At 43.9% G+C, this 13821-nt stretch overlaps 1 protein-coding gene across 2 annotated transcripts; it reads left to right on the top strand.

Annotated features, from left to right (window-relative positions):
* Positions 1-6456: 6456 nt before the first annotated feature.
* Positions 6457-12165, top strand: msl2b (MSL complex subunit 2b). 2 transcript variants are annotated; one of them, XM_083679475.1, is made up of 4 exons: positions 6457-7247; positions 7669-7990; positions 9495-10855; positions 11063-12165. In XM_083679475.1, the coding sequence occupies exons 2-4, from the start codon at positions 7849-7851 to the stop codon at positions 11360-11362; spliced, it is 1803 nt and encodes a 600-aa protein (XP_083535601.1). In that variant the 5' UTR covers positions 6457-7247; positions 7669-7848; the 3' UTR covers positions 11363-12165. The 2 variants fall into 2 exon arrangements, with proteins under 2 accessions (XP_083535601.1, XP_083535600.1); XM_083679474.1 differs by having other exon boundaries at positions 6457-7990.
* Positions 12166-13821: the final 1656 nt, after the last annotated feature.

Below are 13821 nucleotides of genomic sequence, written 5' to 3'. Positions count from 1 at the left end.
AATGTTGCCCCAATCTTCTTAAGTTTACCATCCCCCGGAAAACAAATGGCTATGAGCTCTGTGGAATGTCTTGAGGTGTAAAAACTGTGATGTCATCAGTTTAGTTGCAGTAAGATTAATGATGGTTGGTGGTCTCCTTATCAACAGCTCCTAATTTAAATACTGTGGTTTTTAGGGTGATATAAAAAGCAGAGGTCAGGGAAAATCTCTCCCTCTTGTTGTGAGGTTCTCATCATGTTGTGAGTAGCATTGTTTTGTGATGACCGGTGGTCATCTCTCTATCTCTCTCTCTACTCTCTCTATTAGAATGTAACATTTTTTCTATGAAGTATTTGCTTTGTAATAGATGTATAAGTACACAGTATTTTTAAAGCCTCATTTGATTCATTCTATTTGAACTTTCTTGCTCTAAATAAGCACAGACTCTTACTATTAAATATGCTTTGCTATCAACAAAATATAGCCAAAAGTCTCTGCCAGAAACGGATATTAATATAAATCCATCTACAGGACCGGCTGTATTGAATTGGACCTGAAGACAGACCCAATCAGCTGTAAAGGTGCAGAGTGGTGAATATCCATTCTCAGTAAATGAACATACTGTCCTGTATATTACCCAATCATAGCCAAGCCCTATGCAATGATATCACTGTGACCCCAGCTTCACATGGTGGGGTAACAACCTGACCTTAGCATAAGTGTCTTGTTGCCATGGGAATTACCAAACAAGCAAGACCACCACTTTAGCCTGACACGACTGGACATGATCGTTACATCAGTTAAGTTTAGCAAGACAATGACAAGCTTATGAAAAGTCAGCCTACTGCAGAAGGTTAGCATACACCTGACTGGAACCTAGACTCCTGACACACGCACACACACACACACACACACACACACACACACACACACACACACACACACACACACACATTTTGCAATGTATTGTATGAAAGGTGAATTACAAATAATATTTGAATTAACATTAGCATAACATTAAGGAAAGGAGGAAGATTCAATAATGTGTCAATTAGTAGTGGAGGCTTCAGTGGTTTATTGGTAAAAAAGTTGATTGTGTATTTCACACATAGTTATAATACAACAAATGAAGTACATCAAATGACAGCATAAACACTCCAACACAAGATAGAGGCACAGCCCCAAGACTAGGAAACAAACTACATAGAGGCACAGCCTCGGAACTCAGAAAACAAATACATAAATAAATAAATACACAATAAAACACTGTCATAAATTAACAATATAAATTAATGCCTGATTAAGGATTGAACCAATAAATAGATAATAGATCAAAAATAAATTAAAAAGTTGTCGATGTTTTTTCGGTGAGAGGAAAATCTTCATCTTCATCATGGTTACAAACGCTGGAAAAATGGCTTACACTCTATTCCTTTCTGTGGAGAGAGAGAAAGAGAGAGAGAGAGAGAGAGAGAGAGAGAGAGAGAGAGAGAGGGGCAAAGCCAGGGGGGGGGGCGATTACAATAGATTCTTCCTCATCAACTAAGTGCACGTACATCATCTGAGGGTTATGGATATGTATGGTGTGAGAGTTCAGGTATGTACACTGTCGGCTTAGGGTGTGAGGTTGTGTGAGGGTGTAGTTGACTGCTGTTGACAGAACTGTAAGGGGTTAATTAAGGCTTAACTCTAACCTGCTCCAGTAATGCTAGCTCGTCTTGTATCCAGTTTGCATCTGGCTTGATGCACCGCTCCCCTCTACTGGTGGTCAGACTGAGGTAGGAGAGAGAGAGAGAGAGAGACAGAGAGAGACAGAGAGAGATGAGTTACTGTAATACAAGTTTTTAATTTCAGAGCCTACGGTTCAAAACTTTGTAAATGTTAGTATTTCTGTGTGTGAGTGTGTAAGTGTGTGAGTGCGTGCGCGCGTGCGTGTGTGTGTGTGTGTGTTAAAGCTTACATGTAGGCTTCAGGGCAGTTGTGACTGGGTATGGACATCTGTTTTCTGCAGGTTTTGACTGGCCTTCGGGGACGATTGTCGGTGAGATTCTGACAGCAGCTAATACCTTTCTGTCCCTGGGTGCGCACTGCAACACAACACACCCCACTAGAAATGTTAATACAGTAAATACATACAATCAACACATTACAAACTCAACACAAACTTTAAAGAGGCAATCTGGGATTGAAAAAACAAAATGCGGTCATCACTTTTTTTGGTAAACAGCTGAGGGATGGATCTGGAGAAATGTAACCACTCTCAAATTCATAGACAGGGCTACTGTTAGGATGCAATCTATGACCATCTATGAGATCCGATGATATAAAACATAGTTTTAACCATCTTTTGAAACTAATTTTCAATTACATTATTGATGAAATGGGTTAAGACAGTTTCATTTGGCAAATCAGCTATATTCTTCAAGAATCAATGGTTATACAGTATGTCATTCATTTAGAATCCTAGATATGTTTGCATCAATCTCAGATTCCCCCTTTAACACAACAGACACTATCAAACATAGACACACAGTGCAACACAACACACACACACAATAAACACATAAACTCACCCTCCAATGCAGAAGAGAAGATCATCATGGCCAGAATGAGCAGACACACAACACGCAACATCTTCAAACACACTTTACACTGTGTAGACAGGGCTTCCAATTAAAAGCTAATTCTATTATCAAATAGGCACTAGCAAAGATTGCCTACTGAAAAGCCCTGCAGTCCTGGTACTTACTAATACTATGAGTTCCTACACTAACTCTTGTAGTTGCTGGTTGAAGCTTATTGTTGCTTAGTTGTGTTATGCTATGATGAGAAGAGACTGTGTGCTCTTATAGGGCTTCAGAAAAGAGGAAGTAATCTGGTAATAATCCATTCAACTGGACCACTCATCATGGAAACACTCAATCACTCTGTGACACACACACACACAAATGCAAAGTCACTTTGTCTTTCTCAGGCTCCTTTATAGACTGTGGTAAGTGAATAATATGTTTTTCTACTTTCCGACAACTAGACTGTACAAAAAGCTGGTGTTTTAATTCCCATATATGTCACCTATAACACACACACACACACACACACACACACTGATTAATTTCTTGATAATTGCTTCATGTCTATATGAAGTCGAGGGTAGGAAAGTGTGTGTGAGACTCTGGGAGGGCCCATCCTCAATTACCAGAACTATGACTTTACTGAAGCAATGACAATGACAGCTATTATTCTACTATATGTAATTCTATTGCAGCTGTTCTGTAGTAAGACAACGCATATCATGCAAACGCTAGTTGCAATATTCAAAACCCCCATCGGATTATGTCTCATCTCATCTACTGTATTAGAAACAGTTAAGACTGCTGACTTTGTTCACTTTATGGCACCTTTATGCACTTGCAAATTGGAGCCCAGTGTCACTACTAAAAATGGGAAAATATGTAATTCTTTTTATGTTGGAATGAATCCCCAAAGAAACAAAAGAGCAATAAAGAGGTAATTATCATGTAATTATCACGTAATTGTCATGTAATTTCAATAATACATTGTACATATCAGATACATGTAAATAGCTAACTAACATAAAGCATTCTCCACGACCTTGATCGGTGAGTGAATGACTAATGTAATTGCAAAGAATTGCAAAGAAATCGAATAATGTATTGCATATGATTCAATAGTAGAGATGTTTATGACATTTGACCTAGATTTGTCAATTTATTTATGTGGTTGTTGGGCACCTAGAGTTTAGGATTCCAGTGTGGGAGAGATAAAAGTATGGATTTCATACTGAAATCACGGACCATGTAAACTTGACTAACGAATTACAACCATGGTTACTGACCACAATGTTATTCATAGAACCTCTTTATAATAATAGCTCCACAGGCTTATACTATATCATACACACATCCATAAAGACACTGACTGAATGAATTAGTCACTGCCAAAATACGCATTCCCAAGGACCAAGGAAAGCCCCTGCATGGTCACACACACAAATATCTTAGTTATTCTTGGAAAAGTGACAAATAGTCCCGTAACACTAACCCACCCACCTACACACACCCACACACACACACACACACACACACACACACACACACACACACACACACACACAATCAGACGCACAAACAACACACAAGCATATTATAGGCTGAGATATGTCCTTTCCTGGTTAAGCATATACATTTAAATACAGTATCAATGAAGAAGAGCATTTCACATCCTCATTTCCAAACGTTATGCTATGTTGGAAACACAAGTTCCTTCCTCTTGTTCTACTAGTTACCCAATCTGCTTACAATATGAGGAGGAAGTAAGTCAGTTGTTCCAACTCAATGCACACAACTGTAGAGTAAGAATAGTCAAAGATATAAAAATAGTCAGAGGTGGAGTCAAGACCGGAACTCGAGCCCCAAACCAAGACCAAACCTCTCGAGACCCAGATCCAGAGTATCGAGACTATGACGAGACAAAGACCAGATTAATTAATTGAAGGAATCATTGAAAGGAGCATGGATCTCATATATTAGCATTGCGCAGCAAGAAAACATATACATGTACATGTATTAACTAAGTACATGATTCCAAATGTACACACTGTTGGTGATGAAGGAGAATGATGTTGTTGGCACACTGGCAGTTTGATTGCATTACAACTAAAACCCAATAGTACTGTACATAATAGTGTAAAATATTGTCTAAAAACAAGACCCAGACCAAGATCAACTCTCTTGTAAAAGAAAAATATGAATTTTCTCAAATTAGCTGTTGCATACCCATCCAGCAAGTTGCCCTGGGAGTTTTTGTGTTTAACCCTGCTTAATCACACAATTCAGGCAAGGACTCGCGTTAGACCATGACAAGATCCAGACCGACATTTGTGTGGTTTTGAGTAGTCTCAAGAACAAAACCACAAGATAAAGATTCCATGACTGGCTATTTCTGTCTGAGCTTCTGTTTAAAACAACAAAGCATCATTGGCTCTTCCTTTTATGATAATCATAGATAAGGTTTTTTTTTTATATTCATGTAATATGCATACAATGAGATGCCTGTTCTTGTTTCTCCAGCGGTCATCAAGCGGAAAATTCTATAGAACCACATACGCCATAGGATATATACTCACTGAACACTTTATTAGACACACTATACTAATACTGGGTAGGGCCTCCCTTTGCTTTCAAAACAGCCTCAATTGCATTGATTCCACAAGATGTTGGAAACATTCCTTTGAAATTCTGGTCCATGATGACATGATTGCATCACGCAATTCCTACAGATGTTTCAGGTGCACTTTAAAGCTGTGAATCTCCCGTTCTACCACATCCCAAAGGTGTTCTATTGGATTCAGATCAGGTGACTGTGAAGGCCACTGAAGAACACTGAACTTTTGTCATGTCATGTTCATGAAACCAGTTTGAGATGACTTTTGTTTTGTGACATGGTGCATTATCATGCTTGAAGTAGCCATTAGAAGATGGGTAAATTGTGGCCATGAAGAGATGCACATGGTCAGCAACAATACTCAAATAGGCTGTGGCATTCAAGCGATGATTGATTGGTATTAACGGGCTCAAAGTGTGCCAAGAAAACATTCCCCACACCATTACATCACCTCCACCATGAGAAGGTGTACAGGTGTTCCTAATAAAGTGTTCAGTGAGTGTAATTCATTCATGTAGGGGGCAGCAGCATCGTAAAATTGTTGTTGTTGTGTGGGGGGTACATGTCACAGTACATGTGATTTGTATTATGTGTTATGTGTATATTCTTTGTTTGTTATTGAAAACAAATGTCCCACCAGGATAACAAAGTTGATCTTATCTCATCTTAAAATATCCTGTTCATACTGCCCTAAAATGTGGTTTGTGTCTTCATTCTATGATATCTGATCAAAGTAGTCAGATGTAGACACTGGCTACATTCCAGCCATCATGCAGACAGACTTGAGAGAGCAGATGGAACACATTTCAAGACAAGGTTGCGATTCAAACAGCTGTGATCAGATCTAGATCTACAGTAGATCACCCGATCACAGGACCATATGTTAAGACAAAGCCCAGGCCCCTCTACTGTAGGCTAATGATCTTTGTAGACAACAATAATAGTCATTCTAATTATATGGGTGTGCAAAAAGCTAGGAAGGTAGCTATGATGGACCCCAAACGGTTTTACATGATGTCCACACAACCAGAAAGCCTTCTATTTCATTAGGTTTTGAAAGTATTTCAACTGTGCATGGCCTTCGCAAAAGTAATCATAGTCATCTATGTTGCTCCATACACTGTAAAAAAAACAACATACATTTCAAATTATCATTCATTTTTTTGTAGCGATGTTGCTGGCCTCATTTTCGACTTGACTGTGAAAAATTCTATAATCAACGGAACCAGTTGATTTGTATTCTCGCGATATCTGAATAGCGCCCCCTCGTTGCTTGACTGCCGAGAGAGGAAAAGGGAGGGGAGAATGTTTCACAGCTAGCGATAGCAGGCTACACAAACATAAATATATTTCAATATTACAACCATTATTCAATAACAAAAGGGGTCTTATTCGTAAGCTGATAAAGGACTTTAATTTAATTGTTACTACTGCTTTTCTACGCAGACCCAACCGGAGAGACTAAACGAGGGACTAATTCCAAAAAGAAGAAAAGCGGCCTATTTTTGTTCCTGATATCCTGATACCGCCGCAGCAACTCGCGCGGCCGGTGTAAATATACTCCGGTGCTCTCACTGGCGCTTATTTTACTAGTCGAACGAACATATGTCATGGTCTTTTCTGGTTTCAAGCAGCTACCCGGTGGCTTCGCCAGTCTACCCGTATTTGTAACCGGTGGCTTGAGCTAAGTGGCTTTAGCTCTGGGGCTAGTTGGAGCTGAAGGCCTGTTTTGTTTTCGCAGCGGAGCCGCCATGAATCGCCGCGGACAATAACACAATTTGAGCGTGCTTATCGGTTGCACTGCCTATGTGCCCCGAATGCGCTGGGTAGGAGCGATGAAAGGTGCTTGACAAACTGAAGCTCAACATCTGACGAAAATACGAGTGAAGAAGCTGGGACAGGGGAGAGAACGAATACGCTTTGACGAGCATCAAAGAAGCCAGTTTGAATTTTGCAGCTACGACCCAGCGAGCAATAGTAATTGGAGACCAATGTTGACTCGGCGGCAAAGGAAAGAGCGCCACCAATGTATTGTTGTTGAATCATAATTCAACGCTGCCCACACGGATTGCATGAGGAGAAAAGTGAACTGTCTTGCATAAATTAATTCCTGAAGATTTTTTCTCACAATTTCTGATTTGGATGCACTTAATAGGAATATTAACATTTGTTTTTATGTCATGATGATAATTTGGGCCTATTTCGTGCCGTGGAAGAGGGGTAAACGCTGAAATGGATTGGTTGTAATTATGAAGACAGTAATGTTTAACCCATTCTACCCCGAGCACAGACTTCATGCGTGCGCGTGACGTGTTTATAGCTGCAATTTGTAGCCAGCTGCCTTGCTAGCGGGATCACACCTAATTTTGCTTTTTTGTCGTAAAAGTAGATAGCTAGCTGTATATCCAGCCATCATACTAGCTAGCCGTTTTTATCTCCAGAGCTGAAGCTAAGCTAACCCGCTACCACCCTCTGTTTTAGCTATCCATCTATGCTCTCTTCCAGGCTCGCATGCTCCCCGCCTTTCCTGGACAATAACACGGACAGAACGGGATCAGTGAGCCCCATCACCAGCATAATACACTGAAAAGTTGTTAGCCGGTGGATCGGCGTGTGTGTGTATATTTGTTTCGTGTTTTCTTTTTTATCTCCTGGACTGAATGACTCTGGCGTGCGGCTGCTGAGATGAACCCGGTGAATGCGACCACTCTCTACGTGTCCGCGTGTCGTTCGGTGCTGCAGTGCGATCCTCGCGACCCCCGGGCCCTCGCGGAGCTCTACAAGCTTCTCCCGTTCTTCCGCCAGTCCCTGTCCTGCCTGGTGTGTGGTGAGTGGCCCGTTTATCAACTATTTAACTACCCCGGTTCTCCCTATGGACGTTGCTAGCTGTGTTAGCATGCTAATGTAAGCTCCCCGTCATGACACACCCCCATCCATTGCCTTGAGCGTAGCTAGAGCTAGCTTACTAGCAATGGCATGATGGGGCTGTCGGGTGTAATTCATCACCACCCATTCCCAGCACACCATAGCTTGTATTAGAGGAGTAACACGGCGAGCTATGCATAATGCATTAATAACTGACCGCTTTGTTTTTGGTGATAATGCAGGAGGTCTAGTGTGTTAATTTTCCTAACCTGCATAGCTGGCTAATGTTATGGACTGGTTGTATGCTCAATCATTCATGATAACCTCTACTCCACCCACATTTAGCTAGTAGCTAGTTGTCTATATCTGGTGAATTCGTGATACGTGCACCAGTGCTACCTCTGTATTCATCCATCGTTCTGCCCGGTTTCCTCGTGACTCGGCCCGTGGGGGGCATGTTTGTGTTGTGAGGTGATGCGTGCGTGTGTGTGTGCGCGCGCGCAGTCTTTAAAAATGCATCTCGAGCTCCGTCCCTGAGCAGAAAGGAAGCATGGCCGAGCAGATGCCTGAAGTGTGTGTGCGCGCGCGCGGTGTGTACCGTGTCGGGAGTTTAACGTGTTGCCTAAGCACAAAGGTAGCCTTCCCTATCTCTGATGGGAATTATTAATGAGTCCCAAAGAGGTAGTTCAGAGACCTTTTCACTATAAATGTAGAATTACAGTGGGTCTACTATAAACACAAGCTAGCTTTGTCATTTGGTGCCACAGACTGCAGTCAGGTGTTTACTCCTTCTTCCTTGTGTTCTTTGCAGAACCTTGTTTCCTTCTTCAGTCTTTTTCTATGAATGAAGTTGGTATGCGTTACAAGGAGTGTGTGTGTGTGTGTGTGTGTGTGTGTGTGTGTGTCTGCCAGTCAGTCTCTAAGGCATGTTTGTTGTAGTATATAAATGGAACTCACTTCATCCTCACCCCATCTGCAGCAGAGCCCTCTGCTTCAGCTGCTGTCCCTAACAACCGCCGTTGCTAAGGAAGCTGGTCTCAAAGCGCAGTTGTCATCTAGTCTGGCTGGCTGTGAGAGAACGTTCTGAACTGTCAAAATCATACAGATTAAACACAGCCTATATAATTACTACTCACAGCCTATTTGGGATATTTAGAGAGCAGCATGTAGTGTTAACCCCATAGAGAAAGTTTATGGAAGCGTTCAACCCCTTCCCAACCTCCTAGCACATAATTGATATGCTCAGTTGCATTGGTGTTACGCTACTGCATTGGATCCAGTTGAATAAAAAAACTGCCAAGTCTATGTATAGCCTACCTGCTCAATATTCATTATCATTGCATCACTTTTGTTAGCTTCCTTTTTAGACTTGTTATTACACTTCTCAGCTTTGCTGTTAATAAGAATGTTTTCTTTGCCAGCTTAAATGAATGATCTTATGTTATGTGTCTCCCACTCTCTAATAGGTAATCTGCTGCAGGACCCCATAGCTCCCACTAACTCCTCGTGTCAGCACTATGTATGCCGGGGTTGTAAGGGCCAGAGGATGCTCTTGAAGCCCTCCTGCAGTTGGTGTAAGGACTACTCCCGTTTCGAGGAGAACAGACAGCTCTCCCTATTAGTCCACTGCTACAGGAAGTTATGTCTCTACATTGCCCAATCACCACTCGCCCCTCACATTGCCAGCGCTGCCAGCGATTCGCCGGACCTCCTGGCCATCCTCAACGAAGGCCTCTCGTTGGCTGAGAGTGAACAGGAAGGGGAGGACACTGCAGACTCCTCTAGCCAATCACCGACACCCTCCACCTCTGACCTCCGACCTGAAGAAGCTCCGCCTACTGAGGGGAGCCTGGAGGAGGGGCTTATCCCAGTGGGGGTGAACGGGCTGCATGACTGTAATGGCCTGGCCAATCCGGACATACTTCAGTCTGTCACAATAGCAATAGGGGGAGGGGCTCTGATGCCAGAGAGTTTGGGGGAGGGGCTGCCGGTGTGCGTCACCGGGACAGGGGAGGCAGGGTTATGTGACATCAGCACGTTTAGTGAGGATCTTAAACATGAGGGAGGCCCTTTGTTGTTGAGTGTGGAGGAGGTTCTTAGGACCCTGGAGCCCGAACCTGACCCTGAACCTGACCTCCAGCCAGACTGTCCCCCCTCTGCCCCCCACTCCAGCCTCAATGGGCCTTACTGCCCCCCCACCTCCGACTCCCCCCGCTTAACCCCTTCCCTCCCCCCAGAGAACAAACCTCGCCTCCCCCTACCTCACCCCCCCCTACCTCACCCCCTGCCCTCCTCCGCTGTCCCCCGTTTCCCCCCTCGATGCCACCGCAAGCGCTCACGCTCCGAGAGTGACAGTGAGAAAGTCCAGCCCCTCCCCATCGCCAGCATCCTACGGAGTCCCCCCCTGGCCGCCGCCAACCTCCCTCACCCCCACAGCCCTGTAGCCACTATCAAACGGGAGCCCAAGCTCCCCACCGCCATCCACCCACCTCACATGGCCCCCGTGCCCAACGGAGGGCCGCCCAAGGTGGGCAAGACTCTGCTGGTGTCCAGCAAGGGGCTGAAGAAAACCCTAGAGCATCACGGGGGGCCTAAGAAGGCATACGCCAAGGCCAGACAGCAGGGTGTCCCCAAACCCCGGGCCCAGCCCCGCGACCGCCTGCCCCCTCATCCACACTCTCACCCCCTCTCCCACCCCCCCAGCCCCTCCAAGCCCCTGTACAAGAAGCCCGTGGAGAAGAAGGGCTGCAAGTGCGGGAGGGCGACCCAGAACCCCTCCGTGTTGACCTGCAGGGGGCAGCGCTGCCCCTGCTACTCCAACCGCAAGGTGAGTTTCCCCCTGACCATGGCTATGTCTCAAATCACTATCCTGTGTACACTTTTGACCAGAATAATCTTATTTGAGGGTTTTTTTCAGTTTTTTTAGAATTTAGAAAAGTATTAGATAAATCCCCAAATCAATTATGAGTATTAGGCGGGATGATGGATACAAAGCTGATTAATGATTGATAATAAATATAATTAATCTTCCAAGGCGTGCCTGGACTGTATATGCCGAGGCTGCCAGAACTCATACATGGCTAACGGGGAGAAGAAGCTGGAGGCGTTCGCCGTGCCGGAGAAGGCCCTGGAGCAAACGCGCCTCACGCTCGGCATCAACCTCACCAGCATCACCGCTGCCGCCTTGCGCAACCCGGCAACCAGCTCCCCCGGCAGCACGCTCATCAACGTCACCACGGCAACGGGGTCCCCGGTCACCGCCGCCTTCCTGTCGGGGGCGGGGCATGATGACCGGGGCTTTGACGATTCGCTGGATATGAGGTTCGACTGTTGAAGTCCCGCCCCTGTTATGTACGCTCCCCCTTGGACATTGACCAACGGGCTGTGCAGAGGGACCTGTAGGGGCGGAGCTAGAATAAGGCAGCTACAGTGACGGGCGGGAGGAGAGGGTGTGGTTAAAACTCGTGAGCACCCTCCACCCGTCGCCTGAAATGGAAACATGCTTTTTGGTCTTACATACTGATGCAGGGTGAAAAGAAAGAGAGAGAGAGATGGAGAATAATTAACGTTACTGTATGTTCAGAGATTTCATTTCTGGGGGTTAGAAGCTTTTGTTTTCTACTATCAGTAATGTGTAGAACATGATGTGTTTGAGTGTTGACCGGCTGTGTTGGGTCGTGCTCTGTGTGTGTGTGTGTGTGTGTGCGCGCGTGTGTGTGTGTCTGTGTGTGTAAGAGGGAAGGTTTGGTTCTAAAGACGAAGCCAGTTGGCAGGAACTGAACCCGAGACATCAGTAGAGACTGGGTGTAATTTATAAACTTTTGTTTTTGTACACAGACTTATCAAATTCCATTTAAGAGGACATTTTATGATATATTTTATAAGTTACATTAACAACATTTGCAGTATTTATTGGATGTCACCTAACATAGGTAGCGCTGGGCGTTGGCTAGTCGCCAGGGCCCCGCCCACTCCAGCTGTCAACCTATCAGATCCAGTCTGGACAGTTTCTGTCTAAATTATGTTGCTGTCCTGTTAGTGCTAGTTTCTGCTGTCTCAAACTGTTTTGTTTTCCCTCTGGGCATTTAAAAACCTGTAATATAACTGTAACATATTTCCACAAAAAAGAAAATCAAAACCTAAATTTTTCTGCTTTCGTGTGACTCTTATTTTTCGTCCCCTTCACACAGTATTGTTCTAATCATCTCACACATTTTCTTGTAGGGCCACTAGAGGGTGGTATGCTGTGGCAGCTGCTCATTCAGTTCCATGAAGTTATACACACTAGAGGGCACACTCCTAAATCAATTGAGATTATATAGGAAGTGCCAAGTAGTCAACATTCTTCATCTTCTGTGATTTGAGGACATTTCATCACCTATACAATACATTTTCTTTTTGCTTGAAGGGGTAGAGACAGTGCCATGTGATCAATAAGGAAGGACGTATCAGTCTCATGTCTTTCCTAAAAAGCTTCCTCAATTGAGATTTTCAGTTCACATCCACAGATTCTCACATCTTCACAACAGATGTACATGGTCCGTCCACAGGGATGCAGCATAATCCTATCCATGTCAGAGCCATAGGTATTCCATATGCCACACAGTGTAGTCCAGCCATCTCCAACTGTAGCTGGAGGATGTGCAGACCTTCCTATCCAGCATCTCAGTCCAGAGAGAGAATGGAGGATAGATTCATTGAATTGGGAATGATGCTCTGTTGGTTCTGGTAGGCACGATACAGTACACAACAAGTACTAGCAGAGGGCAGAAGATACTTGAAAAGGGTAATCCTACTGTGGAGACTATGGACTAATTGGAGACACTCGAGTACTGAGGCTTAACCTGGCATGACAGCAGAGACCGTGTAAATGCTGCTGATGAAGATGATGGGTATGATGTATGTGAATTTCTTTTCACACTTCTCTAAAGAGGATACCTCAGAGAGAGTGAATGAGTGATAAGATAACATTTGATCAGCCACTCCATTTAATGTCATGATTCTCCAGTTGAAACATGTCTGAGACATTACTATGCTTCCGTTAGCATTGTAGCCCAGGAATTCTTCTTTGGAGAAATCATTTACATGCATCTTCCACAATCTCTTTATTTCACATACACATATTTACAGACATATGCCTTTTTATATCTACATTCACATTGAGTTGGCATTACGAGTGGACTGGGCTCTCGTAACAGTGTTTGAAATATCAACTGGGGCGTAACCATTTCATATAATCCTTGGTCCAGACCACCATTTGTAGGGCATCTCTAGAAGACACATTTGTCTCTCTGAAAGCAATGGATAGATATCAGGAAGATGGTAGTTGCTCCACCTTGCCCTTTCATTGACTTGGTGAAATTTCCTCCATCTTATTTATACATCTCAATTCCTTTAAGATCTACAAAAGCATCTCTAGGGTAGAGGTAGGGGCTACGATTTTGTTTCTACAGGACCAGAGTGTGTTCCAGGTCTCTGTTGAAAAATATTTTTTATCTCAACGAGACTAACTTGGATAGATAAAGGTTAAATGAATTCCAATACTGACATTGGGGAGAGATTCAGAGTGTGTGTTCCCATGGTTACCAGTGCAGAGAACCCCCCCCAGCACACACACGCTGTCTGGATCCACATAAGTCGTAATAACACAGGTTTGGAAAACACCACAGCCAATAAAAACATCTGTGGACAATTCTCCTGTGGTGTAGTTCTAACACTGCTATCAGCAGGATTAATAGAGAACTGTCTACACCACTCACTGTCTGTCTGTCTGTCTGTCTGTGGAAAATCTAT

Source organism: Argentina silus (assembly GCF_951799395.1).
Source record: "Argentina silus genome assembly, chromosome: 1".
NCBI lineage: Eukaryota > Metazoa > Chordata > Actinopteri > Argentiniformes > Argentinidae > Argentina > Argentina silus.
The sequence above is the reverse complement of the archived record's forward strand: the minus strand, read 5'-3'. Positions and strand labels throughout refer to the sequence as shown.

What these genes read in the sequence shown, in the direction of transcription:
- msl2b (XM_083679475.1), top strand. Translation starts at nt 7,849, where the DNA reads ATGAACCCGGTGAATGCGACCACTCTCTACGTGTCCGCGTGTCGTTCG. An exon ending in CCTGTCCTGCCTGGTGTGTG is followed by an intron (nt 7,991 to 9,494) that starts GTGAGTGGCCCG and finishes ACTCTCTAATAG; the next exon opens with GTAATCTGCTGCAGGACCCC. An exon ending in CCTGCTACTCCAACCGCAAG is followed by an intron (nt 10,856 to 11,062) that starts GTGAGTTTCCCC and finishes TAATCTTCCAAG; the next exon opens with GCGTGCCTGGACTGTATATG.